The sequence below is a fragment of the Orcinus orca genome, chromosome 2 (assembly GCF_937001465.1).
Source record: "Orcinus orca chromosome 2, mOrcOrc1.1, whole genome shotgun sequence".
NCBI lineage: Eukaryota > Metazoa > Chordata > Mammalia > Artiodactyla > Delphinidae > Orcinus > Orcinus orca.
This window is the reverse complement of record NC_064560.1, coordinates 180,158,031-180,184,667: the sequence shown is the minus strand read 5'-3', so window position 1 is coordinate 180,184,667 and position 26,637 is coordinate 180,158,031. Positions and strand designations below refer to the sequence as shown.

Sequence of the window (26,637 nt, the reverse complement as noted above, 5' to 3'; positions counted from 1 at the left end):
GGCTCGATGATTCTCTAGAAAGACTCACAGGACTCAGCATATAGTCGTATTTACAGCTATGATTTATTACAGAAAAAGAGTACAAAGCAAAATCAGCAAAGGGAATGGTGCATGGGGTGAGTCTGGGGGACGCCAGATGCAAGCTTGCAAGGGTCTTCTCCCAGAAGAGTCACACGGTATGTGTTTAATTTACCCAGCAAAAAGTTGTGACAACACGTGTGAAATGTCTACCAGGGAAACTCCTTAGAGACCTAGTACCGGAGTTTTTATAGAGGGCTAGTCATATAGGTTCTCTGTGCCTAGCACATACCAAAATTGCAGACTCCCAGAAGGAAAGCACGTGTTCAGCATAAATCATATTTTTTGTACAGTTGAGGTGAGTCACTCATAACAGTTAGGGTAGTGGGAACTCTTCCAAAATCTTAAGTTCCCAGACACAAGCCAAGGGCCAGCCTTGTAAGCAGGCCTTTTCAAGGATAGAAGTTTAGGCCTGCTATTTTCACTCTACTCTACGTGGCATACCTCTTTGGTCATTGGCCAGGTTGTCTTCACAGCAAAATTATTATCAATATGACCCAGACAGCAGAGTGAGACCAACCTGCAGTATTGATTTCAGTTGTGCTCTTCACGTGTCTTAGCCAAATAAGAAATCCCATTAATCATAAAGGTCTATCTTAGACAGGTAGCTTCCTCCTTAAGTTTCTGTTTTAACCTTTTTTACCTGGCTCAAAGCATCAGTTCAGGCCCAGTACAAGTCTGGCCAGTAAGTTGAAGCTGAGTTGAAAGCCTTCCAGGGCTAAGGCAGTGTCGTGATAGTCAGGGTACACATACAGAAGTACAATCCCAGAAGGAATTTTTGGGGATTCCCAAGAAACGGAAAGTTTACAATCGTTGGGCACCCCGAGCAAGACATAAATTAGGCAGTATGATGTGGCTGCCCACTGTGGGTATCTTATCCTAGGGATCCCAGTCCAATCCAAAAAATTTAGTTCAGTGCTTGGTTTCAGGGGGACTGCCAATCAGTTCCAAACAGTTTTGTTGCCTGTGACAACAGTTCATCCACCTCGTGAGTGTGGTCAGCATCGGGAGGTTTTCTGCATGAAAAGTGCAGGGGTTGGGTCAGATCCTGCCGCCTCAGTCAGCGCTGCTGGGTATGATCATAGCTCAGCTGTCTGAACTCAGAGCGCTCTCAACAGCTTGGAGGGGTGCACAGAGAGTTTTCCTTAAGGAAAAGGAAGAAGCTTCCAGAAGTAATTTCGAAGAACAAAGATCATAACGCCCTCTCCCCTCTCTTGTGCCTTTCCAGCTGCAGGGGTTTTGGTTTATTTCCCTTGGTTGTTCTAAAATCAGTGTTTTCCACTCAACATTCATAATTTTATGTTTTTACAGTCATCCCCTACTCTCATCCAGACCTTTCATCTGGAGGGGTTCTGTAAAAGAGGTGCAAAACATCTTCATAGAAAATCCCCTTTATACAGCCAAACCGGAAAAAACGTCATTTTCACGAATCGGTCAGGACAAAACTCCTAAATTTTCAAAAAATTTCAAAATAGTTTTACATAACCTCCCACCCCTTTCACTCTGGTGACTTTATCTGGTGAACAGCCTAGAAAAGATCAGCCCCTTTCTGAGGATGGCTGCATGACTAATCAGCTTGCACTCAGGCGTGTGCAGCAGGAGAGAGGTGACGGAAGAAGAGTCAGAGGTGTAGTCCATCGTTGCGAATGGCAGCTCTTCAGGAGACACAGGCACAGGGAGTTGACCTCAGTTAGACATGCTCTAGAGGGGGTTGGAGTCGGCTCAGCCTGTCAGGAGTGATCAGAGGTCACAGTTGCTGTGATGTACCCTCTCCCAAATTGCAGCTTTCAGCTATAGCCACAAGTTAAGAATGTGGTCAGGCTCTGTGTCAGCACTATACAGGCAGTCAGCAGCTTGATTTCAGATGGTCCCATCAAAGAACAAGTCCTTTCCTGCTGGGATTTGTATGGGACCCAGACGGTGCAGCTGAGCAGCTATGATGTCCTCATAGGGTAGACCCCACAGCGAGGTGGCCTAATGTGCAGAGGTCACAGAGTATGAGTTTTATTTATGAGCCTATGCCTGTTTTCAGTTCAACACAGCTCCCACTTAGGTTGGAAGCTTACACCAGACAATATCAGGCCTCAGCTTAGAATCAGATACAGGCAGTTAGGATCTGTGAATTCAGGAGTTTAAAAAAAGTCAGAGACTTTTCTTCAGCAGCAAAGACTAGATGCTACAGGCCAGAAAGGCCAAGTGGCAGATAAGGCTTTCCTGTGACCGTCTGGTTTTGTCATTCTTCAAGTCCAAATCGACCCCTTCACAAGTATGCACATCGGTCTCTAAGGGACAGACCTCCACTTTCACAAGCTCTCATTAGCCAACTAAAACCTGCTTTTTAGAACTCTAAAAGTAGATCTCCATCTGTAGGTCACCTTTCTTTCTTATTGCCTCCCTTTTTCCAGAGGCTCCAACAAGCAAAAATTCATATCTTCCATAGCAAAACTCATCAGTTACAGAGACTTGTTCTGTTTCCAATACTCAGAGAGTTTAAATTCCAACCCACCCACTGGCGGCAAAATGCAAGGAAGTTGTGTCCCACTAACACATTTCTTTTTTTGCAGCTTCCCTTGATCAGGATGATTCCTCTGGCATGTATGCAGTTACAAGCATTTAACATTTTATATCCATTTTTACCATACATCCAGATGTCATAACCACAAAATATAAAATCACTAAAAAATTTTCCTTTTTTCTTTTTTCCTCATTGCAAATTTACTTAAACTCCTAGCAATATGTTCAGTGTTTGCAGTGTTAGCATTGCAGCTGCCAGGGAAGATCCAGGCTGGAATGCAGGGGAGGAAGGGGAGTGGAGGAGGTACTGCAGCAGCAGCTAGGCTGAAAAAACTGCTGTGGTGTGACCTCCCTCCCTTTTTCTTTTGTTGTTTTGTTTTGTTTTATCTAAAATATTGCTCCAGCCCTGGGACCTGATTTAAACCCCACCCCCAGCCCACTTGGAGAAGAGCAGAATGCAGACTTTTAACATTTTTGGCCTTTTCACCTTCGGGCATTTGGGGCCCCTTTTTCCTCCCATGGAGGAGAGAGCAAAACCCAAAGGCATCACTTTAGCCAGCATGGCCAGAAGCAGTGTGGGATGCAGCAGGCCTGCTCTCCAGGAGTTGGATCTATCATTTTCAGATTCCACAGGTAACTTTTACCTCTCATAACATACAGCAGATCAGCTACTGCTGCATACCATGGATAACCCCATAATCAGCTGGGCACCAAAGATACATCACACCGGGCCCCTTATTCTTCTTTTCCCAAAATTTCACCGTCTATTAGTGAGTCAGGGTTGGTTTAGGGAACCCCACTTCTGATGCCAGTTGATATTGGGAGACCCCCTAGACCACCCCTGGGTTCAATGATTTGCTGGGAGGACTCAGGATATAGTTGTACTCACAGCTATGATTTATTGTAGTGAAAGGATACAAAGCAAAATCAGCGTGGGATGAGGTCCAAAGGAAACAAGGTACAAGTTTCCCAAGGGTCCTCTCCCAGTGGAGTCACACAGGATGCACTTAATTCCCCTAGCACAAGTGACAACACATGTGAAATGTCTTCCAGGGAAGCTCATTAGTGACCCAGTGCCTGGAGTTTTTAGTGGAGACTAGTCATATAATCACTGTCCGCCTGGAATCTACCAAAATTGCAGACTCCCAGAAGGAAAGCAGATGTTGAGCATGAACCACATGGTTTGTACAAGCAGTTTAGGTACAGTGAGCCACTAGGGTTAGGGTGGCAGGAACCCTCCCAGAGTCTAAGTTCCCAGATGCCAGCCAAGGGCCAACCTTTCAAAGGATAGCAGTCATGTCTGTTGTGTTAACTGTTTTCTGCATATCACCTCAGTAAACATTTGTTGAAAAGGAATGAATGAAAGGCCACCAAGAGGGGAATGATTACACTGTGGTATTCCCCTGTTACAGAATACTCAATAGTCATTTTAAAAGGAACAAGTTTTGTTGGCAAATAACAGAAAATCCATCAACCAGTGGCAGGAGCAGAGGTTTATTTGGCTCACATAACCAGAACTCCATAGATAAGGTGGTTCAGGGCTTGTGCCATCAAGGGTTCCAGCTCCTCTCTCTCCTGTTCAGTCTCCTTAGTAAATTGACTTCATCGTCATGTTTGTCCCAGCCGGTCACACCTGGTGGTAGCTGTATCTCCAGGTCCTAGGTCCGCAGGAAGAAGTGGTGCCTGCATCAGAGGAGCAGCAGCCTCCCTCGGAAGTCACTAGTAGAACTGCCAAAACTATCACTTGACCATCCCCAGCCCCACAGAGGTGAGGAAGGGGTTACGAATTGTTAGCCAGTCTACACTGGCTCCACCTGAAGGAATGTCAGTGATAAGTGAAAATGTCACATTGTAAATAATTCACTTAGTATTGAGAGAAGCCTGGGACCCGGGACCCTTTGCTGCAGTGCTGCAGTGCTTGCCCCTGGACACATCTCTCCTCAAGCAACAAATATATAGAAACTGTATGGGACTAAAAATAACTGCGTGCGTGTGACAGCGGGGCAAAATTATGGACAAAAGATAACAGAGACCAAAAAACCCAACTGCCACTTTTGAAGAGCCACTTTTGAAGAGCCTGGAGCAAAAGCAGGGGGTCGGGAGCAAAAGCAGGGCACTGCTCATGCCTCCTGCACACGCCACCATATAGGGGTGGGCAGACCACCTAAGCCACCGCTCCGGCCCAGCCCCTGGACACACCCCTACCCTCACCCCGTATAAGGAACCAGCTCTCGCCCCATTGATCCTCTATTGCTCAGGGTGCTGCAGAGAAATATCAATAGAACTGAAGGCCCTCTGCTGGCAGAATTCCTTCTTGCTCTTGTTCTGTTAGGCCTTTAACTGATTGATTGAGGCTCACCCACATTGTGGAGGGTAATGTGCTTTACTCAAAGTCCATGATTTAAATGTTAATCTCATCCAAAAAACACCATCACAGAAACCCAGCGTTGTGTTTGACCAAACATCTGGATGCTGTGGCCCAGCTAAGTTTATACACAAGAGTTAACCATCACAGGTCCCTTATGGGAAAGAAGGCCATTTGTTTCCCCACATTTGCACTTGAAAAGAAAAATGAACCTCTTTTCTAGGAACAGTCATTACCTTTGGAGAAAGATAATTTTCAGTGGTAACTAAAGATGACAGTGATTTTTCTTTAATTTTGTATACTTTCCCATTGCTTGGATTGTCTTTTCTACAATAAACACACTACCCTAATAGTCTTAAAAAAAAAAATCAGCATCTTGGTCTGTTTTGAATGGCACTGAGCTTAAACTTAATTAAACATGCTTAAAATTGGGTTCTGAAGTAAGAAAGTTGGTTGAGTAATAGGATAGCATTTTTGCTTCATTGTCACATGCAAGGGGGGGGGGTGGAAAGGAATAAACAAACCTTAGTACTCTGACTAAACAGAAGATAAATGGTTAAGGAAACATAGGCCATAACCTACAACAGGTCTATAATGTAGAGCTTTCTTTTATCATTGTTTCTTTTGTTTGGTTGTACAAGAAATTATTTGTGGAAAGAAACGCCTTTGGGAGACCATCCTTGTGGAAAAGCACCCCACCAGGGCTTTTGAACTCAAAATGCCTTTACAGCCATTATTTAGTGAAACTCACTGTTTTCTTTTGTTTTAATATTTATTTATTTATTTTGGCTGCATCGGGTCTTAGTTGTAGCACACAGGATCTTTAGTTGCGGCATGCATGTGGGATTAGGCATCGAACCCTGGCCCCCTGCATTGGGAGTGTGGAGTCTTACTCACTGGACCACCAGAAAGTCCCCAAACTCACTGTTCTTAAGCAGCAGTTTTCCTGAGCAAGTTTCACTCTAGTTTCTGACTGCCTGTCACCTAAGTGTCGTGAAGCTTTTGTCACTTTCTTCTGGGCACATGGGCCAGTGCTTTCTTCTTTTGAATGATTATTTTCACAGAGAGAACTGAGCTTATATGAACTCTGATCTTAATGTTTTTGTTCATTCTCTAGGTGACTACATTTCATTAGTTTTCTGAAAAATACATCTTAATCCTTAAAGCAGTGCCTTCCTTAGTATAGTCTGCATGTCTGTCCTTCATTAATGTAATTTCTCAACTCTAGTTAGCAATTCTCAACCTTGGGTGAAAACAGTCTTCTTGTAGCAAATAACATAAAATTGTTATTTTCTCTAGAAGATTACTATACCATATTTCTCAGTCAACGGTAAATACCTCTTTATTTGGCCTATACCATTTGCTTTATCTCAAGTATGGTTTGCTTCAAATCATCTGTTATTTGTGTTCCGTCTGTAGTACTTTAGGAAGTTTGATGTTAATTGGTTGGTTGATTGAGTTTTTATCTTTGTGTTTACTAAAATTGCTGAACACTATATGACAGTTATCTTGAGGTTGGTACCTTTTTAACGTTAAATGTGTTTCAATTTTTGACTATAAATACATTTGACTATAAATATAATTTTTGACTATAAGTGTGTATATATATATATATATATATATATATTTTTTTTTTTTTTTTTTTTTTTTTTTTTGGTGGTACGTGGGCCTCTCACTGTTGTGGCCTCTCCTGTTGCGGAGCACAGGCTCCAGACGCGCAGGCTCAGCGGCCACGGCTCACAGGCCTAGCCGCTCCATGGCATGTGGGATCTTCCCGGACCGGGGCACGAACCCGTGTCCCCTGCATCGGCAGGCGGACTCTCAACCACTGTGCCACCAGGGAAGCCCGACTATAAGTATATTTTTGACTCTAAATATATTTGAGTAAAATGCTACTTACTGCTGTATATTTGGAAGTACAAAATTGCTTCAAACAAGCAGCATGATTAAATAGTCGTCTTATTAACAGAATACCCATCTAAACTTATAGATATGCTATCAGTCTTTAACAGAGTGTAAATGCTCTTAAAATGAGGAATTTGAGAGCTAAATCCCTTGACTTTATCTGTATGGATCAAGAGGTTGATGTTTTTGTTTTGTTTTGATCTTACAATTAAAAATGAGGAAAAGATGAGTATTTGTATTCCAGGACATTTAATTCAGTACCAATAGCAACATTCTAGCCACATTTACATTGTTTTCTCTTGGCAACTGAAGAAAAACATACAACCTAAAAGTTGCAAATTATGTTTTATTCGGGGACCTTACTGAGGACTGTATGGTGGGAGACAGCCTCTCAGATAGCTCTGAGGACCTGCTCCTAAGAGGTAAGGGAGGAGCCAGGATATATAGTTTTTGCTGGGAAGAAAAAAATGCATGTAGTCAGACATCAAAATATTACTGCTAATCACAAAAATCAGACATCTCAAGTTAATGATTTTAGTGCTTTTCTATGTTTGGGAAGATGCAAGAGTCTGGGCTCATTGAAATTATTCCTTAGATATGCATCTTAACTATATAGAGCCAGTATCCTGTTTTTCTCCATCCTGAATTCCCCTCAGGGTGCACTGTTGGGGATGCAGCTGCAGTGGCTGGTGGCTCTATGGCAGACAGCATTCTTTGTTTACTGAATGGCAAACGACAGTCTTTGCCCACACTCTTGAATTCTTTCCACCAACGTTCAAACATGCTATAATATCTGAACATTAGAAAAACCAAGACTTGGCCCCCAGTGCCCCTCCGACAACCACCTTACTCCTCTACTCCCCTTCATAGCATTATTCTTTGGAAGAGTTGTCTCTATTCACTGATTTTGCTTCCTCTCTTTCCATTCTCTAATCGGAGTGTGACGAGGCCCTGGTCCCCTCCAGACCACTAAAGCCACTCTCTTCCAGGCGCATTCTAATTGCTGAATACCTGGTCAGTTCTTGGTCCTTACCTTACCGACCCCTCATGTATTTTTTTCCTTTCTCTGAAGATGCTTTCTTCACTTGGCTGTGGTTCCTCGGAACCTGCCTGATGTTGAAACGTAAGGTTGCCCCCAAGACTCAGCCTTTATCTTCTGCTCTGTCTACACCATTCTCTAGTGACCTTTGATTCCATCTGTGTTGATGCCCAGGTTTCTCTGTAACTCCTGCACTGTAGTTGATTTAACCAACCTACTTATCATAACCTTTGAGTTCTTTTTGGCTTTATGTTTTTAAAATTATGATGATGCACAAATGCTCTCTTGGACATACCTCTTTTTATCTTCGTGGGAGCACTTCTATTAAGTAAACATCCCAGAAGTGAAAAAATGGGATTGAAAGGTGTATGGAGCTTTTCAGTTCTAACAGATATTATTGAATACCCCTCTACACTCCTGCCAACAGTATGGAAGTTCCCATTTACCTATATTCTGGCCAGTGCTGAAGGATTACAGGTTCAGGTAGGGTTTGGGGGGGGAGCAGGGGGTGGGGGGTTGTTAAAAACCTTTCTAGCTTTCCTAAATGATTCTAATTGACTTTGCAAGAGCAAATTTCTACTAGTTTAAATATAGAGCAGCAGTCTGTTCATTATTATAAGTTCTCAAATACCGTTAAGTTAAATATCTTACTCTCAAGGTCTAAATAGATTGTGATACTATGTCATTTTTACATGAAGGTGCAGAGTTGACTTAACACATTTTTTTCCCTTTCATTTTAAGTGTCACATTTGATTACTGGCTATCATTAACTCAAATTGCATATTCAGTCAGCCTCATTATGCCAGAGCAGTGATTACCATTGTTTTTAAAACTGGTACTGTTTTCATGGCTGTTTTTAAAATAATAGCTTCAAAATTCTTAGAGAATTTCTCCATGGAAGAAAATTAACTGAAATCAACGCTATTGTGAGGAATATCAACTTGAGATTATTGACTTGAAACCAGCAAGTCCTAGTCAGTACCTTTTGGAAGACTTTAAAATAAGTTTAAAAGGTAACAGCAGTTTCCCTGTGGTGATTTTGCTTGGAGAAGATAGCTGAGAGATACAAATTTTCTTTCCACTAACTTAATAATAAACACATTATTTTGACCAAGATATTTCGGTTTTACTAAATTGATAAAGCAGGTGTACCCTAGGAGTTCTTCCTGCTTAAGTTAGTGCTGACTCAGTAGTAGGTTAAAACTAGTGCTGACTCCATAGTAGGTTAAAACCTTTTGTTGCTAAAAACCTTTGGGTTCTCTCCAGTTTCTTTTCTGCTGTATTGTTCCATCACATGAAAACGAATGCTTTCCTGTATTTGAACCACTTAGAAAATATAAGTTCTGGCAAATTAGAATTCTTATGACAATTCTTATTTACTTTTAAAACAGAAATTTCTGTTATCATAGGGAAAAATCAAATATACTTTAAACCACTGTATGTTATTTAAGTTGAAATTCAAGTTTACAAACTGCAGTTGTACAGATATTATCTTTCCAAAGCAAATTTGAATCTAGTAGCAGTGCATGGGAGCGCCTTTTTCAGATTCTGTAGTCAAAGTGATGCCTCTGAGGTTGTTGATAAAGGATGCTTTGCTTATATGTTGCATTAAAGATCATTTCTTAAAAAGTGGACAGATCAAAGGTGAAAAAGTTATTTGCCTCTGGTCAGTGATTACCAGGATGATGAATGACATTTATCTGGTGGTAAACCATTTTGAATTTGTTTGCCTTTCATAACTTACTGAAAATAATTTTCAAATTAGTCTTAGAATGTATTCTTCTTTACACAGGAAAGAAAGAGCATACATTTTCTAGCCTTTCAGAGCAGAAGTGCCAGGAATAAAATAGCAATTGCCATCTCCTAGACTCTTACCGCCTTACGTGGCAGGCACCATGATGAGTCCCTTACACGTATTATTTCAGTTCATCTTTGTGAGTAACTCTATGCAGCAAGGACTGTTATCCCTATTTGTAGATAAGGAGGTTATCTCCAAATAATTTTATGGGTAAGGAGAGAGATTAAATAACTTACTCAAAGTTCACAGCTAATAATCAGTAGGGTTTGAGTCAGGTGTTCTGACTCCAGAACCTATACTGTTACTTACTAAGCTCTGCTGCCTAATTAAATTCTCCATGTAAAAGCAAAATGAACGTTGGCATATATGTACTCATACTTACCGTATGGTTGGAGCCTAGGCTCAGGCCTGGCCCTTTGGTATTCTCATATACCTCTTAGTTGGCATTCTTATGCATACTCTTGCCTTCAAATATATCTGTAAACTGGAGAACTTTCTTTTTGGCTACAGCTGAAAAGATGTCTAAGACATTTCACTTGTTTTATTTTCTGTTAGCTACCTTGAACGTAGCAGGAGCAAAGCTTAACTTGTCTCTCTCCTGATCCATTTCATCCCTACCCAGTAACCTACTCCTCCTTTAGTGTTCTCTATCTTAGTAAGGACAACCACCTACTCACTTCCTGAAGCCTAATACCTGGGAGCCTTCCTTGATTCCTCTCTCCTCTCATCTGCACATCTAGTCAGTAAGTAGTACCATATCTACTTCCTTAGCATCACTTGAGTACATCCACTTTTTTCATTTCATTGTCCTCTTCAGGCTACCATTACCTCTCGATTAGACCACTATCACAACCTTTAAACCAGTCACCTTGCATCGAGCCTGGCATTCCATTGTCCCCTCTCTAAGTAAAGTATAAGTATGCGCATGTCATTCCTACTTTAAACTCTTGAGTTTCCATTGTTCTCAGGATAAAATCCAAATTGAGTTAGTAAGACTTGTCAGGACCTCCCTAGTCTGGCTTCTTTGTGCTTCGTTAGCTTCTTCTCTTGTCCACTTTGACACTCACACTACATGTTGTGAGATAATGAACCTTATTTTCTCTAATATGCCATGCTGTCTTTCATTTGATTCTTAACGCGTACTTTTCCCTTTGTCTACAATGCTTGTCCCCCTACCCCACCCCAAAGCATTTCATCCACCACCTCTTCCTAGACATCCATGAGGTTCAGTGTAAACTGCAGTTCCTGACGGGGAGCTTTCCTTTCCATAACATCAATCATACTTGTGTTTAATGTCTCTCTTCCTTGCTAGGCAGTAAGTTCCATGTAGCAGAGACCTCTGCTCCACGTCATTTCCAGCACCTGGCATAATTCCCAGCACCTAGGAGATACTTGGAAAGAACTTACAGAACAAATTAGAGATATGGTTTTTTTTTTGTTTTTTTTTTTTTGCGGTACGTGGGCCTCTCACTGTTATGGCCTCTCCCGTTGCGGAGCACAGGCTCCAGACGTGCAGGCTCAGTGGCCATGGCTCATGGGCCTAGCTGCTCCACGGCATGTGGGATCTTCCCGGACCGGGGCACGAGCCCATGTCCCCTGCATCGGCAGGTGGATTCTCAACCACTGCGCCACCAGGGAAGCCCAGAGATATGGTTTTTACCCTTAACAAGCTCAAAGTCTAGTGGGAGCTAGAGTATTGTAAAGAAAGAAGCTCAGTGAGTGTGATCAGTACTCTAATAAAATGCTGGGGGATCACAGAGGAGTATGTGAGTGATTAACTTTGCCTGGGGGAGCATTTTCCCTGTGTAACTTTATATTATTGAAGAAATTGACTTACAGCATTCAGATAGGAAAAAAAGGAGAGTTGTGCTGAGCACTGGAATTGATTCAGTTGCATTTGCCTTATTTTTTGCTCACTGGTTGGGCAGCTGTTTTCAGTAGACTTTTGATATTCTAAGGTTATTATCTCAAGACCTTCCAAAATTCTAATCTAGATATAGAGCTGGGTAGTCAGCTAGCCATGCTCAATAAGTTGACTCACCTTCACGTCGTCCCTGAACAAAATCAGTGCCGGGTCTTTTATGTTCCCCATTACAAATCATGTATCTGTGTCTTTGGATTCTCATAGTTGAAATTGACAGTGTTAAATCCATGAATACCAGAGGTGCTGTTCATGTTTAGATTTTTTTTTTTTCTTTCCAGCTTTGACCGCCATTGAAGGCACAGCACACGGGGAGCCCTGTCACTTCCCTTTTCTGTTCCTGGATAAGGAATATGATGAATGTACCTCAGATGGGAGGGAAGATGGCAGACTGTGGTGTGCTACAACCTATGACTACAAGGCAGATGAAAAGTGGGGCTTTTGTGAAAGTAAGTATTGCTCAGTAGGCGGCACATCCACATTGTTTTGTGTCTCAGGCAACAGTTTAAAGGCCTTTTCGTAGCCGTCCATTTTCCACCTTTGTGAGAAATGGTCAACGTCGATGACGAGGTTGTTGCCTTAAAGCCTGGACGTCAGCGCAGGAAGCGTGCAGTGTACTTACTTCTAGGCCGTCACTCAAGCGGCTTATCACATTTGTGCCTTATTTAGAGGTGGTTTTCCATTGGTGTGCATGGGTTGTTCTGAAACTCTCAGGCAGGCTGCTAAATTAATTAATGTGAAACATTTTTTGGCAATAAAGGAAATAGAACATTATGGTGAAGGCTAATTAATAGTGGTTAAAAGAAAGATAGGGCTTCCCTGGTGGCACAGTGGTTGAGAGTCCGCCTGCCGATGCAAGGGACATGGGTTCACGCCCCAGTCCGGGAGGATCCCACATGCCGTAGAGCGGCTGGGCCCATGAGCCATGGCCGCTGAGCCTGCATGTCTGGAGCCTGTGCTCCGCAACAGGAGAGGCCACAACAGTGAGAGGCCCGTGTACCACCAAAAAAAAAAAAAAAAAAAGAAAGAAAGATAGATCATACCTTTCCTAAATACTTGAGCGAAATGCACTGTGCTAAGGTAACATTTGACAAATATAGTATATTTAACTGTCCTAAGTGTTCATGTCAGTACGAAGGGACTGACTTCTAAATTCAAGCTGTGTTTTTGGGAAAAACTTTCTAACTAATAAAAAACAACGGAAAACCTTGAATATACCTCATTTGATACCAAATGACATTTTCAGAATAATGGCTCTGATAGACTATTTAGGCTTTCCTAGAATATGTCTTACAGTCCGTCTTTGGATGTAGGCCAGTATGATTAAGTACTCCAGTTTAACACATCAGATTTTGTTTTTATATTGCAAGAACAGCTCACTTCTGTTCCTGTAAATATTAGTCCTCATGAAATACTCAGATGTCTCTTGGTGAGTTCTATATTTCTGTTAAATGCTATATTACAGTAACAAAATAATTTTTGAGAAATCTGCAATAATTCTGTGATTTTCAGGGTTATTAGTATTAGTGCATAGGAAAAAAAGTAGAGAACTTGAACACTAATTAATCAGGATCTGTAGTTAATAAAAATCAATTTTTTTACTAATTTTTGTTATATAATTAATCAAATACTTTCTCCTTGTAAAATATACAGCATTTCAGGTGAGACTGAAGTGTTCTTTGACTACAACAGTATTTTTCTGTTTTTTACTGTCCTGATTTTAGCTGACCTTGGCATATATAATCATAAGCTCCTACTGAAATTTTAGTTGAATTATATAAAAAGTTAGAATTACTAGCAGAAAAGTACCCTCCAAAAGCAGGTTGATATTGCTTTCTCTGAAAGAAAGTGATTTCAATGATTTTCCTGCCTTATCTTTTGTCAGATAAAGGCCACACTGAAAACCATGTGTCTTTAGAGTCAGACTTGAAAATGGTGAAAGATCATGGATTATGTTTGCATGACTACCCAAAAGAAAGAATACATACTGATGTTTGATAAATAATTGGTGCAGAATTATCCATGTAAATTCAAAATGTAAATTTTATTTTTAGCTGAAGAAGAGGCTGCCAAAAGACGGCAAATGCAGGAAGCGGAAATGATGTACCAGACTGGGATGAAAATCCTCAATGGAAGCAATAAGAAAAGCCAAAAAAGAGAGTAGGTAGCACAGCCAACTCCATTCTTACCCTGAGATAGGCCATTACTGAGATAAATGGATAAGTACTTTTTAAATTTAATGTACTGCCAGAGACAAAGGATTTCTTAAGTTGCATTACAAGAAAACTCAATATGATATATGAATATTAGGGGCATTACTTTTATCAGATTTTAGCTTGTTGGGGTAAAAAGGTCCTAAAACCAGTCACAAGAATGAACAGTGAGCAAATGGCAATATTTGATTAAGTTATAGTAATTTCTCAGAGCCAGGAATACATACAGTATCCAGAATTCAAAGTGACATAAAACAAACAAGGAATTGCTGTAAAGTGTTTTCTGATTTTTTGGTTTTGCTTTGTAATTTTCTTGCAAAGTCTAGAATTTAGGAATGAAAGAACATAAAACAAGTGATTGTCCTGTAACATTTTATGTCCCTTTAATTTCAGCTGATTTTTGTTATAGTCTGTGCAAAGAAGACAGTTATGGTGATTATATCATTCATTAGATTATTTACCGGACACCATATTATAGTTCTCACATTGCAAATCTAGTTAACTTTTTTAATCGAATTTTTTAGGATTACTATTAGTGTAATTAGAATTCCAAGATATTGCAATAACAGAACTGGTACCTTATGTAAAAACAAAAGTAAGTTTTGTAAATAACGCTACTTTAGTAAAAATAAAATATCAGAGGGATTCTATAGAATAAGGAAATGAAGCTGCATTTTAGGAGATCTTGAAAAAAATGGCAGCTCCAAAATATTGCTAATTTGTTTTTTCATTACTTCTGTTTAAAGAGCATATCGGTATCTTCAAAAGGCAGCAAGCATGAACCATACCAAGGCCCTGGAGAGAGTGTCCTATGCTCTTTTGTTTGGTGATTACCTGACACAGAATATCCAGGCAGCTAAAGAGATGTTTGAGAAACTGACTGAGGAAGGTTCTCCCAAGGGACAAACTGTAAGTATACTTTCCGTGGAGGATCTCTCCGCATACAGCACTGGTTTATTTTAACAGCGTGGTACTCTTCTTTGCCCTGACTTCCTTTAACAAGTAAAACTGTAAATATTAATTTTGTGGCAGATCATTTTCCCAGTCTTCTTGGACAGTCTTTTTCCTTAGTTTGAGAACATTTATAGTCACTTAAGGCGTTTTTGCAATTGCATCTTGCCAAAATTATATTTGTAGTTTTCCAACTTAAATCTTCAGAGAATTAAACGAAGGTAATTGTTTTTTATCTGAAATTACTCACCGTTGTATTTTTTTTTCCTAAGGTCAGGTGCTCCAGCTCCTGTTAATCTTGGTATTTTTGTAAAAAGATATTTTGTTACAGAAGCGGTACATGTCCTTTATAAGGAAACTAGAAATACAAACTAAAAAAGCTAAGAAAGTGAACATCACATATGTACCTCCCAGACATAGGCACTGGTAATATGTTAGTCCATGCATACCCTCCCTTCTAGACCTTTCTCTTCGTGTAAATTCTTTATTAAAATAAAATGTCATTGCCTACTGTTCCATAACTTGCTCTTTTCAATCAATAGCCTTTAGCTCTTCCAATTCCAGTAAACTTTTACATCATATAACACCCATACCATATTCGTACGGTGTTGAGCGAAAACATTTTCTTTACATCTGTTTTGTCCAAATCAGTATTTGGTCCAGGACTATACTTATATTTGGTCGCTACTTCTAGCATAGCCCGCACCTTTCTTTTTTTTTTCCGTGTTAGAGATAGGGCCAGTTTTTCTACAGAATGTTCTGCCTCAGTTTGTCTATTTGTTTCCTCATGGTGTCCTTTAGTTTGTTTCTTCATCATCTGTGTTTCCTAAAACTGAATGACACAGCTAAAGGCTGATGAACTCAAGTAAAATGTTTTTAGTTAGGCTACTGTGTAGCAGATGTTCTGATTCCATATTGCCCTTTGAGCCAGTTGATACATAATATCTGCTTGACTCCCCACTAGTAATGGTAGGATTGATGCCTGGATTTAGGGGCCACGTTTATTTAAAATGCCCTCAATAGAGGGAAGGGAAAGGGGCTGGGGATTGAGTTACTAATCAATTATACCTATGTGAAGAAGCCTCCATAAAAGTCCCTCAACTCTGGGGTTTGGAGAGCCTCCAGGTTGGTGAATACATCCATGTGGCAGGAGGTGGTACACTCCAACTCCATGGGGACAGAAGCTCCTGCGCTCAGGACTCTTACGGACCTCGCCCTTGTACCTCTGCATCTGGCTGTTTATCTATATTCTTTATATTGTCTTTTAATTTTGTTTATACGTTTTTTCATGTAAAATAAGCAACTTTAGTTGAATTTATTCATCTTTTCTTTTATGGTTTCTGGGTTTTGTGTCCTACTTACAAAGGTGTTCTGCCCGCTTAAAAAAAAATGCCTTCAATAATAAAGATTTATCGATGGTGTGGGATTTGCTTAAAGATAACACAGAATTTCTAGTCACAGAGGAAGTCTGTTTTCAGACTATAAACAGTAAAGGCATTTGGACCATTGTTTTCCACAGGACTGATAACCTGATCAGTATGCAACTCTTATGTAGTCTTGGTTTTGGTTTATAAACAGGTTATATCTTAATTGCTCCCCTTTGTTTTCAAAGCTTTTTTTCCCTTTTTACATAAATCAGGTTATGTAAAATTCACACATATATTCTTTATCTTCAGACACATTCTGTTCTGAGGAATGGTTTTACTTTTAAGGCATCTTTTCCCTCTAATAATAGAACCTTACAATGCCACAGTGCTTTATACACTGCAAAGCACTCTCTCCACCATAATTAATTCTAGCTGATGAAGCAAAGCACCACATCACAGTGGCTTCACACAGCAAGGAGTTATTTCTTGTTTATGCCAGGTCCCATGCAGCTCTCCTGCCTGAGTTACTCTTCATATGGTGACTCAGGGTCAGGGGCTGCTTCCGTCATGTAGCTATATACCATCTGGAACATGGGGCTTCCAAGCCATCATGAAGGGAGAAGGGAGGACTGGAGGATTCTCTGGGATGTTTTTAAGGGCCAGGTCTGAAAATGGCTTGCATCCCCTCTGGTCACATCCCAGGCAGTGGCCCTACCTAACTTCAAGGGAGGCTGGGAAATGTAGAAGAGCTCGTGGCTTTTGATGAGAATAGCACCTGCGTTTACAACTTTAGCTTATGCTTTCATGTCATCAGGGATAATCCTCAGAGGGCAGAGGGTAGAACCTTACCAATACATTGTTTGGTTGGTTGGGATTTTTTAAGAAAACTGTGTATGCTCTAGTGTTGTAAAGTGACCTTTCTCCCTTGATCCCTTCAACTTAGCCCCTTGCTGCCTCTTTTTATTCCTGCAATAGCTTATTTAGTAATCTCTTACCCACTATCATTGTGTATCACCCTTCACATAGATAATATGTTGATGTAATGGTATAGGAGACATTTTGTTTTCATAATAGCTGTTCATCAAGAATCAAGTAAAGGTCATATTTAAATGTGTTCAGCTTCAGTTTTCTAGTTGATGTTTTATTAAATTGTCTTTAATCTTCAAGCTAAGCTTTTTTAGTTGCTTAAAGTTATATTTCATTGTGTAATTTGTAAAACCTTGAATGCATTTCTGAGGCTTTTTAATTCCACAGCTGTGCATATTTGCAACTGTTCAAATCTTTTAGCATTTAAAGATTCTTGCATCTTTTCATGGTTCATAAAACTGTCTGCCTTTTATCATTTTGTTTCAGGCTCTTGGCTTTCTCTATGCTTCTGGACTTGGTGTTAATTCAAGTCAGGCAAAGGTAATATTATTAAAACTTTATTGTATATTATAATTTGAATTGGGTAAATATGTAACTATGTTGAGTTAAGCATCTTTTGTTCTTTCACAGGCCCTTGTTTATTATACTTTCGGAGCTCTTGGGGGCAACCTAATAGCCCACATGGTTTTGGTAAGTAAGATTTAAATTGAAGGCTAATAACATTGAATAGTTGGTTTACAAGTGGCCGCAACTTTTCTAGATTTCATGATTGAAATTTACTTATATTCATTAAGACCCAATATTCAATTGAATGTCCTTCAGCTTCTTGTTAATGGATACAGCAGTTGAATCTACGTGTGGATGAAAATTGGTAGAGTCCACAGTTTGTCTTTAAAATGATTAGTTTGGCTGATTTCCCTTAAAATAGAAATCTGATAAATGGTTCTTTTTCAGTTTTCTATAAGTTGGAATTGTTTGTCAGAATCATTTTTTAGATTGGGTTATGACAGATTTTACATTTAAATAGATGAAGGACTAAATATACAAATAACCAGTGTCCTATAAAGTTCATTACAGAGTATCTCTTATGTATTACCTGATAGTGTTGATCACTTAAACGGCTTAGTGTTAAAATATAGAATCTTTCTACCACATTTTTTTTTTGCTGAGGTGTTTAATCTGCCTTCTACTTTATAAATTGACTTTGGGTGAGTCCACATGACCTCTGACCCATATTACTGTTCCAAATGAATATGTAAGTTCGTGCAGGAATGTAAAGAATAGATTGAGCAGAAATGAGACTGAAAGCAGAGAAACCAGTCCAAAATCTGGAGGGGTCTTTAGGCCTGGTCATTGATGGGATTATGACACTTAACAAAGAAGGAAAATCTAGTTTTCTGGCCAATTGGGTAGATCCTGGATAATTTTCCCTATGTGTATTCCAAAAATATTTACTGAATACTTGTCATTAGAATTCCAAAGATCAGTAAGATATAATACTATCGCACAACAAACTTTTAATGTAGAAAGGGAGACGTGAGTAAGGAGGTCGTTACAATACAGCATGAGAATGTCAGGGAATCACCTAAAAGGCACCTCACCCATACTGGCATTGGAAGGAGATACTTCTGAAGAAAGGAGCAACTAAAACGTTGGAAAATAGAATGCCAGGTAGTCTGTCAACAGGACAGGTAGACAGGATTCATGTAAACAGCTGTACGTCACACCAGGGAGCTTGGGCTTAGTCCTGTTACAGAGGGAAACTGCTGAAGGAGTTTCAGTAAGTGAAAAACAAGGGTGTTGCTCTAGGTTTCTGAAACACTCCTTACTAATTTTGAAGTCTTTTTCACTTGTTTGTTTAATCTCCAGGAACGTTTATTCCTCAAACAGTAATTGAAAAGTTATTTTTAGATGAATTTTCAAGAAATATTAGATATTTTTGACACAAATCTTTTTAAACTACTTATCAGTCTCCTTAAATGGTGGCTACAAAACAAGAACATTAAGTATCAATATTATACATGTTATGGGTCTTCCCTGGTGGTGCAGTGGTTAAGAATCCACCTGCCAATGCAGGGAAAATGGGTTCGAGCCCTGGTCCGGGAAGATCCCACATGCCGCGGAGCAACTAAGCCCTTGCGCCACAACTACTGAGCCTGCGCTCTAGAGCCCACATGCCACAACTACTGAAGCCCATGCACCTAGAACCCATCCTGCGCAACAAGAGAAGCCACCGCAATGAGAAGCCCACGCGCTGCAACAAAGAATAGCCCCCGCTCTCCGCAACTAGAGAGAGCCTGTGCGCAGCAATGAAGACCCAACGCAGCCAAAAATAAATAAATTTATTTTTTTAAAAAAGTTAAAAAAAAAATACATGTTATTATACAGTCATTCCCTAAGGATTGTTAAAATTGGTAAAGCTATTTGAGTCTGTGCTAAATGGCTCCAGAGAGCTCTGTCTTATGCTCTTTATAATTAGCTATCTTCCCCCTTATTCTGAAGTCATTTATTGCTGGTATTACTGTGCCTGTTCTAGTAGTCTCTTGTCTTCCCTATTTTGCTAATTTGTTCCTTCTTTAAGAGCTACTTTGGAAGATTAACCTGTTTTTGTTAAAATTGTATCTGAAGTAAAATTGAAATCTATTCTAAGAGCCCAAGCAATTTCCTCTTATAGGTAAATGGGCACACTGCATTACATAAAGTTGATGGCATCTATTTTGATTGCTCTCGGAACTTTATTATTTATTTCCTAGTTCTTAGCCTGGTTGTTGAAGTTGCTGAATAAGTTACCTCAATGTAAAACTCAGGATAAATGATGTAGCCAAGTACTTGGATCAAAGGACAGCAAAATTACATTCTGCCTATAGTTAGCTTTATTTGTTCCCACAAGAATGCCACTGAAGCATGTGAAACTGCCTTCTTCTCACCTGAAGTTGTATTACAGGGTTACCGATACTGGGCTGGCATTGGGGTCCTCCAGAGCTGTGAATCTGCACTGACTCATTATCGTCTTGTTGCTAATCATGGTATATACCTTTTTGCCTTTCACCTTACCAAAACCAAAAAAGAATCCAAACAATTAATTTTAAATACATCTATTTTCATTGTACTACTTGAAATACTGTGACTGTTTCTCTCAAGTAGAATCATCTTTACACTAGTTGATTAAGAAGTACTTTTCAAAAATTTGCTTTGGGTTCCACTTCTTAATATTATGTGGGGAAAAAAACCCCTGAATTTAGATTACTATTTTGTACTCTATAGACCACTGTGGAAACAATTTCCTTTAACATAGTGTCTGTCAGCATTTGGCAGCTGGAATTGTACTTCCCCCTGTGGGACGGTCCCTCTGACTTTCATACCCATCATTACTTTGTCCACATTTCAGTTGCTAGTGATATCTCACTGACGGGAGGCTCAGTAGTACAGAGAATACGGCTGCCTGACGAGGTGGAAAATCCAGGAATGAACAGTGGAATGCTTGAAGAAGATTTGATTCAGTATTACCAGTTCTTAGCTGAAAAAGGTGATGTGCAAGCACAGGTATGTGTTTAAACATCTCCCGCGAGATCTTACTGCCTTGTATGTGACAGCCTCTGGGGGCAAGCACTTATATCTATAACATTTTCACGGAGCTATTATTAGCTACATGATTACCACACTCTCACGACCTTCCCTTTGGACTCACCTGGGATGTGGCCCAGGCATATTGATGGTTCCGTGAAAGCTGGCCGGGGAGACTCCGCTGTGCACCCCATTTGGAAACTGCTGCTTAAATGGAGCGGCGTTGCGGTGGTGATGAAGGCTCTTCCGGGGGTCACCCAGGATGGAAACTGTCACCCCCCCAAACAAAAAGTCTCTGGCACATTTGGAATTTCAGATGCTCTTCAGAGCTATCCCTGTTTCCTTTCCTTATCTTAGACTATAATTTTCTCAAGGTCAAGGACAGAAGTAGGCTTGTTTAATGTAAACTGTATGATGTATTCAGTACATCAAAGTATCATGTATAATATGCTGTTTCATTGGTTGTTTTGATGATATTAAAATAAAAAGGAGAACTTCACTGTCCATTTTAAGAACAGTTAATTTTCAGACTAATAGAAGGGAATATTTTTTTAAAAAAGAAAAAAACTTTAGCCGTATCTTAGCTCATGGAAATTAAAATAAAGTTGTCTCTTCTGATTATACATCTTTCTTTTATATGACACCAATTAAAATTCAAAACACTCTAAATGCTTAACAATAGGGAATTGGCTCAAATATGACACTCCAATATAATGGAATTCTATGCAGTCATTAAAAATTATGTAGAATACTACTTAATGTAGAAAGCTGATTTCAGTGTATTAAGTGAAAATCTCAAGTTAAAGAAAAAAGTGTGTGGTATAGTATATCATTTTCTTTTTTTTTACTTACTGAGTTATGACATGAATACAGAAAAGTACACAAAACTGAAGTACAGCTCAATGAATTATCAGCAAGGGAGCCTCTTGTGTGGTGTAACTAGGACCCTAGAAGCCCCTCTTTGGAACTCTTCTTCCCTAACTCTTTCCTCTTGCCTGTAGGTAACCACTGAGCTTGCGTCTAACACCATAGATTGGTTTGGCCTGTTTTTGAAGGAGTCTTACGTAAAAATAAATCATACAGCATTTTTTTGGTATCAACTTCTTTTACTCAGCATTATGTTTTTGTGAAATCAATCCATGTGTTTTCACATAGCTGTAATTCATTCATTTGCATTGCTATATAGTATTTCATTGTATGAAACTACCACAATTTATCCATTTTATTCTTCCCAGATTTGGGCTGTTACAAATAATGCTCTGCATTTTCTTGTACATGTCTTGTGCAAATACTGTCTCAAATTTTCGTAGCTTTATAGAACTTGATAGCTAGTATAATACATTCTCCCACTATCATATTTTCATTATATTTAGCTCTAATTTTCATCGTGATTTCTTTTGACCCGGGTGTAATTTAGAAATGAATTGCTTAGTTTCCACATACAGTCAGCCCTTTGTAACAGCAGGTTCTGCATCCAAAGATTCAACTAACTGTGGATCAAAAAATTTGAAAACAATTTTTTTTTTCAGAAAGTTCCAAAAAGCAAACTTTGTCACACACTGGCAGCTATTTACGTAGTATTTACATTGTATTGACAACTATTTACATAGCATGTACATTAAGTATTATAAGTAATCTAGAAATGATTTAAAGTGTACGGGAGGTTGTACATGGGTTACGTGCACATACTATGCCGTTTTATATAAGGGACTTGGCATCTGCAGATTTTGGTATCTGTGGGGTTCCTGGAACCAGTCCCCCATGGATGCCAAGGGACAACTGTACATGGGAATTTTCTGCTTACCTTTTTTGTTGTTGATATCTGGCTTAATCTACTGTAGTCAGTATATGCTCTGTATGACTTCAGTTGTTAGAGTTCTTGAAACTTGCTTGATGCCCCATCTTGGTCAGTTTGGGCAAATATTCTGTGGGCTAAAGACAATGTGAATTTCTACAGTCGTTGGGTGTAGTGTTTGATATGTGTCAATTGTCGTGTTTCTTAATCCTACTGTTCAAATCTTTTGAATCCCTACTGAATTTGGCTGCTTTTTCTGTCAAATGCTGAGACAATATTGCTGAAATTTTCCACTCTGATTGTGGATTTGTCTCTTTCTCCTTTTAGTTTCATCAGTTTTGATTTATAGATTTTAAGCCATGTGGATGCGTAACTTAATATTGTTATCTTTCTGTTGAGCTAACTTTTGTATCATGAAATGACCTCTTTTATCTCCAGAAATATTTTTTACTTTAGTTGTATTTTGCCTGATAACTGGCATAGCTACACTACTTTTTTTTGGTTAGTATTTACCCAGAATATCTTTTCTATCTTGTACTTTCAACCTTCTAATGTTTAAGGTATGTCTCTTGCAAGCATCATATGACTAGTTTTGTTCATTTTTCTTCATCCATTCAGTCTTTTAAGTAGAGTAATTAGTGATATATTTGAGTTTCAATTTTCTATCTCACTTTTATTTTGCTTTTCCAAGTTCCTTTTTCTCTCCTTTCTTACCCTATTTTGGTTTGAGTTTGTCTGTGTTTTAATCCTATATGTTTTTGAACCCCACAAGATACTATTATTTTATATAGTCCATCCAATTTAGATTTACTCACAAATTTACAATTCTCTTGTTCTTTATTTCTTACTGCATCTCCAAGTTTCCCAGGATAATTTTCCCTCTTAAAGAATACTCTTGAGTTCAAAAGATTTGAACTTTTCTTTAGTTTGTGTGGAAATGCCTTTATTTCACCTCTATATCAGGATACTTTGCAACTAAAAGCGGACATTTTTAGTTTTTTTTTAAATGTAGGATATGAACTTCCCTGGCGGTCCAGTGGTTAAGACTTCGCCTTCCAGTGCAAGGGGTGTGGGTTCAGTCCCTGGTTGGGGAGCTAAGATCCCACATGCATCTCAGCCAAAAAACCAAAACATAAAACAGAAGCAATGTTGTAACAAATTCAATAAAGACTTAAAAAATTGTCCACATCGGGCTTCCCTGGTGGCGCAGTGGTTGAGAGTCCGCTTGCCGATGCAGGGGACACGGGTTCATGCCCCGGTCCGGGAAGATCCCACATGCCGCGGAGAGGCTGGGCCCGTTAGCCATAGCCGCTGAGCCTGCTCGTCTGGAGCCTGTGCTCCGCAACGGGAGAGGCCACAACAGTGAGAGGCCCGCGTACCGGAAAAAAAAAAAAAAAAATTGTCCACATCAAGAGAGTCTTTAAAACAAACAAAAAATGTAAGTTAGAGTAATATCTTAGGGAATTAAGACTAAATGTTTAATTTTCTGTGTTGTGAACAGAAACCTTTTTTTGTGACCAAATGGTTTCTTGTTGGTCTAATTTCATTACATGCCAGAGGCAGGTGCTGCCATTTACTCTTGCCTCCTTTTTCATTTTCAGGTTGGTCTGGGACAGCTGCATCTGCACGGAGGCCGTGGAGTAGAACAAAACCATCAGGTAACCTTCCTGTTCTTAGGGCTTTACATTTCATATTGTAGCAAGAAATGATGCTCCAGATATATTTCTTGCTAAGTCAGTGACAATATCAAGCTTTGTGATTAATGGATGTTGGTAACATCACAAATGAGCTTTCAAGATCTAACCCCTGAGGAAACTGAGGAACAAAAATGTGATCATACCTCGTAGTGATGGGAAAGGTTTTATTAATTCCAAAACCTAGTTCTCAATACGGCCGAAAATGCATCAACAATGTCTTGGTTTTCTATAGGTATTGTGATAGAAGTATGTCTTAGAAAACTCCTATTGGAAAATATTTCCTAGAACTGAGGAAAATTCAGTGTTGAGTTTGTGAGAAATTAGGAGTGTACAACTATAGCGGTCAGATCCATATCCACTCACCAACTTCGGTCTGCTTTTTGTCCTGTGTATCGCTCGTCTCTTCCCTTGTTGCCATCAATATACGTATCACTTGTGTGAATAATTACCCGCCTGCATTTCCTAAGCAATAGCCTGTCTTTGTAAACTGTGCATCTGATCGTGCAGTTCCATTGCTTAAAACTCTCTTGAGTGGTCTGTGATTTCTAGTAGCTTGGAAACCAAAACCTTTAACATGACCTCCAAGGCCTTGTACCAGTCTCTATTTACCTCACCAGCCCCTTGCTTTCTGAGTCACAGGCACACGGACCTTTTCTCAGGTCTTTGAAAATATTAAGAACCTCCCTGTCTCCGGACTTCTGGAAGGCCAGTCCCTCTGACTAGAGTGAATATTATTATCCCACCTCCTTTATTCACATAACAATCCTAGTCATTCTCCAGAACTCAATTCCAGGATCTCTTCCCCTGAATGTCTCCACTGACCACAACCCCACTTCAAGAATAGGTCATGGACCACAGTTATGACTTCTGAAAATCTGTATTCCCTGTGGCCTTTGTCCATTATAAATTAGTTAATTATGTAATTGTTTCCCCTGCTAGAATATAAGGTCCAAAACAGCATGAACTATGTCTGCCTTGTTTGCCACTTCATTCCCAGCACCTGGCAGTGCCTAGCATGTATAATATTAAGTTCTCAATAAATGTTCTTCAAACTAATGAAACTCTTTTTCTACCACACCAGTTAAGTATTCTAATTAAGGTTATTTCAAGCACTATATTATATCAACTTTAAGAATTAGTTTGTAACAAAATACATTTATCGCTAAAACTATACCAAATATTGATGCTTTTTAAAACTATTATTCAAACAGCATTTTGACAACTTTAAGTGTCTTTAGGTCATTAAAATTACATGTCATTCGGCCAGTGAAGCATCAGATGAACTGGTTAGTAAAAAAGTGTCAGGTGAGAGAACAGAATTCTGGTTAAGAATTTGCTACATACCATTACACAACAAGTTTTGGGATATTCTTGGTGGTGTATGCTGCCTACCTGTGAAACAATTACACAGTGATAAATTTTCACAGAAGAAAAGGAATTCCCAATATATAATTGCATGAATTCAACTAATATTTGAGTACCACCGGTCCCATTCACTGCAAGGCATTCAGGATACAATGCTGGACCTTACCCTTGGTCCTTACCTTTACAGAGCTTCAAGTTTAATAGAAGCATTAGGTAATTTTTAAATGATCACACCAACAAATATGTAATAAATTGTGGTTATTGTTACAAAGGAGAATTAATGAGCCCAATGATAGGTTAATGAGGGGGAGGTGGCACTTGTCTCTGAAGAGATGTGGATGACATTTAAGTTGAACCTTGGAGGTAATATGATCATTCCAGGCCAAAAAGAACAGCATGTGTATAGGTCCTGAGGCAGGAAGGAACATGGCTGGTGTACCCAGAGTGCAGGGAACAAGGTGAAACAGTACTGAGATAAACAGTGTCTGGTCACGTCAGTGTATTCCCTGCAGCACTTCAAGGGGCTGGAAGGACCAGCATGTTGAGATTTAAGAACAGTCGCTTTGGATGACCCCAAGAATAAAAGCAGAAAGATCAGGGAGGGGAGCATTCCAGAAGTTCTGCTGAGAGATAATGCAGCTTACACTAGAATTATGGGAATGGAGGATGGTAGATGGATTCAAGATGTATCAGTATTTGGTGGTGAAAGAAATAGGACTTAGTGATGGATTGGATATGAGAGGGAAGTGGGGTGGGTACCTCAGACATCCAGGAGACGTTGTGTTGTCATTTACTTAAACTGAGATATACTGCAGTATAACAAGATTTTTTAAAATGTTCGTGTGGTAATTATTTTGGTTAAAAGCCAAGGGCAGGTTCTATTAACAACTAATAATTTTCATAAATTCCTTTCTCACAGAGAGCATTTGACTACTTCAATTTAGCAGCTAATGCTGGCAATTCTCATGCCATGGCCTTCTTGGGAAAGGTACTGTACATCCTGTGAACATTTTCTGTAATAGCAAGAGGTGTTCACATAGTAAGCACGTATTGTATTCATCGTCTACAATTTACCAAATATAAGCTGGAAATAAAATTTCCAATACAAGCGTATGATATCTTGTCTTAAGATAAGTGCTATTCTGAGGCATTTTCTTAAGTAACTTAAAGGTAACATAGCATTTGCTTGTCAGTATGT

At 39.5% G+C, this 26,637-nt stretch overlaps 1 protein-coding gene across 2 annotated transcripts in view; it reads left to right on the top strand.

Annotated features, from left to right (window-relative positions):
- Positions 1-26,637, top strand: part of SEL1L (SEL1L adaptor subunit of ERAD E3 ubiquitin ligase) — a 56,717-nt gene that overhangs the window by 10,795 nt on the left and 19,285 nt on the right. The window contains exons 4-12 of one of the 2 annotated variants that reach the window (XM_004262304.4): positions 11,902-12,069; positions 13,675-13,780; positions 14,580-14,742; positions 17,505-17,558; positions 17,649-17,708; positions 19,963-20,044; positions 20,407-20,561; positions 23,979-24,035; positions 26,359-26,427. In XM_004262304.4, coding sequence (XP_004262352.1) covers positions 11,902-12,069; positions 13,675-13,780; positions 14,580-14,742; positions 17,505-17,558; positions 17,649-17,708; positions 19,963-20,044; positions 20,407-20,561; positions 23,979-24,035; positions 26,359-26,427 — 914 coding nt within the window. The remainder of the gene's footprint in view (positions 1-11,901; positions 12,070-13,674; positions 13,781-14,579; positions 14,743-17,504; positions 17,559-17,648; positions 17,709-19,962; positions 20,045-20,406; positions 20,562-23,978; positions 24,036-26,358; positions 26,428-26,637) is intronic. The other variant, XM_033417629.2, reaches the window with a different exon arrangement.